At 40.7% G+C, this 5,225-nt stretch overlaps 1 protein-coding gene across 1 annotated transcript in view; it reads left to right on the forward strand.

Moving 5' to 3' along the window:
• cdk18 (cyclin dependent kinase 18) overlaps window positions 1-5,225 on the forward strand; it is a 40,373-nt gene that overhangs the window by 21,646 nt on the left and 13,502 nt on the right. Inside the window, exons 8-9 of the mRNA XM_037679073.1 lie at window positions 483-606; window positions 958-1,078. Of these exons, the coding sequence (XP_037535001.1) occupies window positions 483-606; window positions 958-1,078 (245 nt within the window). The remainder of the gene's footprint in view (window positions 1-482; window positions 607-957; window positions 1,079-5,225) is intronic.

The following is a 5,225-nucleotide window of genomic DNA, read 5'->3' on the forward strand; positions in this document are numbered from 1 at the left end:
CCCCCCCCCCCCCCCCCCCCCCCGAGGAATTTCCAACTGATAACCAGATGAAACCAGCTGAATAAACATTAAGTCATCATTTCAGGACTCTTGGATTCTCATAGGCATTATCCTTGGCCATTCCCTGACATCTCTCGAGAATGTTTACAGATCTCACTGGAGGACACTGGCTGATTATTCCATCCTTACCAGAACTCTTACAGTGCCCTCGAAAGTGTCCATGGACATTGCTCACCGCTCTCGTCATCTCCCCCCTCTGCGGAATGTCTATGTCACTATGTGCTTGTTTGTGCAAGGTGCTTTTTATATTAGAGTTTTTCTTCTCAGCCAATTTTTGCCTCCAATTCCTACATGTGTCCAGTTTCACTGCTTTTTTGTCTGTCTGAACAGAGCTCACTTGTAAATGAGTCTTCTAGGCTCAATGTGACTTATCTGTCTAAATAAAGGTTGAATGAATGGAATTTCACATTTCTTGCCTTCAGATCTTCATGTTCCAGCTGCTGCGTGGTTTATCCTACTGCCACAAAAGAAAAATCCTCCACAGAGATCTGAAACCTCAGAATCTGCTCATCAATGACCGGGGCGAGCTCAAACTGGCTGATTTTGGTAAGAAAGATGCTATTCACCCTCTGCAGGATCATAGAAATATTAGCGTGTGGTTTAAAGATAAAATAACTTGTTTCTTACAATAAATGTTTCCCAGTCTTGATTTATTTCATCACCACAGTGAGGTGGTCTATCCTGATTGGAAGAAACCTTCATGTATCCTAGCAACCATGGCTTTCTCATGCAGTTTTCTCGGTTTTGTTTTTGAAGCAGTTTCATAAGCCCACCACTGTCCTTGACTACTTTTATTAGTTCCAGATAAATACAGCCAACATAGCATGAAGATTCTTCACTTTATGAGGTGCATCTAAGCCAAGATGAACTCTAAGAACCCTATCCTGTCCTGTCCAGGTCTGGCACGGGCCAAGTCTGTTCCCACAAAGACCTACTCCAACGAGGTGGTGACTCTTTGGTACCGACCCCCCGATGTGCTTCTGGGCTCTACAGAATACTCAACGCCCATTGACATGTGGTGAGGAGTACAACACACCGTTAAAAAACTATTTGGAGACAGTTTTCTGTGAAATCTGATGGGAATGCTGAGTCTTAATAAAGACTAAAGATACGACTAGCAAAACTAAGGCTCACATCAGCAAAAGCATTGCCAGTGGTGGGATGTAACTAAGTACAAGTACTTTGTTACTGTACTTAAGTACATTTTTCATGTATCTGTACTTTACTTAAGTAGAGTTAAACATGAATACTTTCAACTTTTACTCCACTACATTTTACATTAAATATATGTACTTTCTATGACACTACATTTCTGTAATGTGTTGCGTTACATGTTACATTCATGTTGTGGTTTTTGATTTGCTCATTTGAAAGTAACCAATGGGGAGAGGGGAGTTGCTCCACTGAATCACTGTAAAGTGGGGAGGTAACATTAGACCCGCCTTCAAGAAGAGCTGGGCCAGTGACTTATATTGTACGTCATTGAGCTGGGCGCACCCACAGCACCACTAAAACACCCAAAATGGATTCCACCATGGAGAGTCAGCCAGAAGATACGCACCACCCATGGCCTTATTGAAACACTGCTCAGTACAACAGGACAGATTTTATCTCCCAACAGAGCCAGACTGGACTCAAAAATCTTTGAAAACCAACTTCTTCTGAACTTGAACAAGAAATTATTTCTCCAATATTAAAATGTGTCAGTTCATGTTAGGACAGGAGACAAGAGATGTCTCCAAATGTCTCGACACTCAGGTCCAAGTTTTAAAAATGGTGTCAGGAAGTTAAAATATTGTTCATATTGACCCATTACAAGGTTGAATAGACATTTTAACTGGAGTTGATGACAAACTGGAGTTGAACTGATCAGAGCCTGTTCCTTTGTTAGTTGTGTCTAATGCTCCTTTTGTTCATCAGACAACTTTTATTTAAATGTGTTTACTGCAGTTAAAATGACACATTGGTTTTGCTTTGTGTTACATAAAAACTTTCACAGGTAAAATCATTCCTCTTTCTTATTTTGATGAATGACATTTAACTCTGCAGGTCATCCCTGAAATTCTGACGCACAGAATCACAAGTCCAGGTTGAACTGTGTCACAGAGTAAACACAATAAAAACATGTATTATCTGCAGCATCGTTCATTAAAATGGAACAACACTATTAATGTATTACACAAAATATACATATGGTACGCAGACTTAAAGATATGTAGACCATTGCATTAGGTAAAACATTCAGCAAGTACTTTTACTTTTAATACTTTAAGTATTTTTAAATGCAAGTACTCAATTACTTTTAGTTAAGTAAAAATGTTAATGGGGTACTTCTACTTTTATTAAAGTACATTTTGTCTATTTATTTGTACTTCAGTGTTTGAGTACTTTCTCCACCACTGAGCATTGCTATAAGCTAAAATTAACATCTGCTGAAAACAAAACAGCAAATACATAGATAAAGAAAATGGAGCAAGTATGTTGAAGTAAATATCAAAAATCTGTTTTTCTGAAGGAACTAAATGATCTCGATTTATTTTCACAAGGACCATTGTTTTCTAAATAAGTTCAATATTGTTAAAATTATAAAATTTATAAATACTATTAGTCTTAATAAAGTATTCCTAATCAAGCCAAATGTTTTAATGTATGAAAATATAAAATAACTACGCAAATAATTGTCAAGAGGAAAATAGTATGAATGCTGAGTCAGCATTACACAGTGCATCTGAAAATTAAAGCTCTAGCTGTAAAGAAGAGACGTCAGCAGTGATTGCTGATTTGGGCGTTATAGGCAGCTGCCCGCGGGCAGCACGGTGGCACAACTGGTAGAGCTGCTGCCTCTCAGCGAGCAGGTCCCTGGTTCAAACCCCGGTCCAGGGGCCTTCTGGGTGGAGTTTGCATGTTCTCTCCGTGCATGCGTGGGTTTTCTCCGGGTGCTCCAGTTTCCTCCCACAGACCAAAAACATGCATGTTAGGCTGATTGGTAACTCTAAATTGTCCCTAGGTGTGAGTGAGAGAGTGAATGGTTGTTTGTCTCATTTGTCTCTATGTGTCCCTGTGATGGACTTGCGACCCATCCAGGGTGTCCCCCGCCCCTCGCACAGTGATTGCTGGACATGGGCACCAGCGACCCCCGTGACCCAAACTGGAATAAACGGGTAAAGATAATGGATGGATGGATGGTGGCACGGATGCCTGGCCCCGGTCTTGCCCCCACCCTCTCCCTAAAAAAGAAAAAAACACATTATTTCAAATAGCCTTACTAGCCTACTGTGTCTGTTTCCTATCACCCACTTGTGGGAAGTGGACATCCTCCGTCAGGTGCAGGGCATGTAGCGACAGACAAAGCTTTTTCCCTAGTTACCCATGTCCCAGGAGAAATTTGATAGTTTGCTCGTATCTGAGGCCAAACGGGGGTGTCAGATTCAGATAAGCCACAATTGTTGAGTTTCTACAGGCAGACTGTTTTTCTTGTCAGCCTTGAGTCTTGCTGGAACTTCCTCGGTCCAAAATGTCCAGATTTATGGGTATTCCTCTCCACTGATCTGCGTTATGAGCCTCCCCAAGATCGATCCCATATGTTGTAGAGTCCTAAAGCTGCAAATTGTCTCCATCTTACAGTTTAGCTCGTTAACCAGCTGATTTTGAGTCCTCATAGCATGAACCAAACACAGATTTCGGAGCTTACCGTGGCCAAAACTACTGCTGATGTCTTCTTCAAGTTGATAAAACAGAGCCCGGCCGATGCCAAATAGAAGAACCCCTGCTATCGTAAATCCAAAATATAAAGTTTTCAGCATCCTCCCAAGACAGAACTGAAAGCCAATCAGCTGATCTCTGATGTACCCTGCAGTGTGAGTCTCAGCCAAACAAGAGAGTTCTCCAGGACCCTGTCGTTTTGTTGAAAAGATTTTGTCGATTTTGTTGAAAGTCCAGCTCATCAGACCCATAATAGTGTTTTTCGTTCGGGAGGTGTGTACCAGGAGCTCCGAGACGCACAGCGAGCAGAAGCAAGGGGAAAGGGAGAACGGGGGGGGGGGGGGGGGGGTTGAGAGGGGACTGTCTGTCTTGAGTGAGAGCCAGAGGAAAAATGAATAGCACAATTAGTTTGCTAAGTAAATCACATTTATTGCTCTCAAACAAAGCACATTTCATTCATAATAGTGTCAATATAAACAATCGGTCATAGACTGAATTTGTGGACTGCTCTGAGATTTGCAGTCACTCTTCCTGCCACAGTGACCGGAGCAGAGAAAAACGTTTTAAAGTTGAAACTGATTAAAACATAAGGTTCACTATGTCTCAGGAACACCTCACTGACCTTGTCGTCATCAATATCAGTCACACAACTGATGAGCAGATTTCATATGATGACATTATTGATGACTTTACATCATGGAAGCAAGTAGGGTCAAAATTGAGGTGGCAGTTGTGCACTTTAATCTGTATTTTCTTGTTTGAAGTGTAAACTGTCTTATTCAGAAAAGAATCAGACTTTCCTTGACAGTTGTGCAGAGAAATTTGTGTACTGATAAAAGTTCAATTGTTGTACACAAATTTTCTTAAGTGTTCTTCTATTGGTGCAATTTAAAAATAATCTAACAAAATAAAGTCAGGTCCTCTGGATGGATACTTGTTGTCAAAACATTTTGTTTTTATCCAAAAGACTTCTTCAGTCTGAGGAGCTGCAAAAAACTCAGTCTTGTGAATAGTACCTTCTCATAGTGGACCAACCAGTTTGTTGGTGACATCCAGAACTAGCTGTTCACATGATAAAGGAGGACCATCAGTCTAATGATTGATCATTAGTGCCCTGATGGTCACTTGCCATTCACAGAGGTCTGAGTGATAAGATAAGAAAAGAAAAGGTAGAACTTTGAGTGCCAGGGTTTCAGTAAAAATTCAAATTCAATTCAAATTCAAAAATATTTTATTAATCCCAGAGGGAAATTAAATGTTGTTGTAACTCATCATCCTGGTTTCATTAAAGAGTTGTTCTAGATGCTGATGCAGGAAGGATCTCTTGTAGCGTCTGTCCTACAACAGATCTGAAGAAGCCTCTGACTGAAGACACTCTGTTGTTGTATGACAGTCTGATGTTGTATGACAGTCTGTTGTTGTATGACAGTCTGATGTTGTATGACAGTCTGATGTTGTATGAC

The sequence above is a fragment of the Nematolebias whitei genome, chromosome 7 (genome assembly GCF_014905685.2).
Source record: "Nematolebias whitei isolate Nwh7 chromosome 7, NemWhi1, whole genome shotgun sequence".
Lineage (NCBI taxonomy): Eukaryota > Metazoa > Chordata > Actinopteri > Cyprinodontiformes > Rivulidae > Nematolebias > Nematolebias whitei.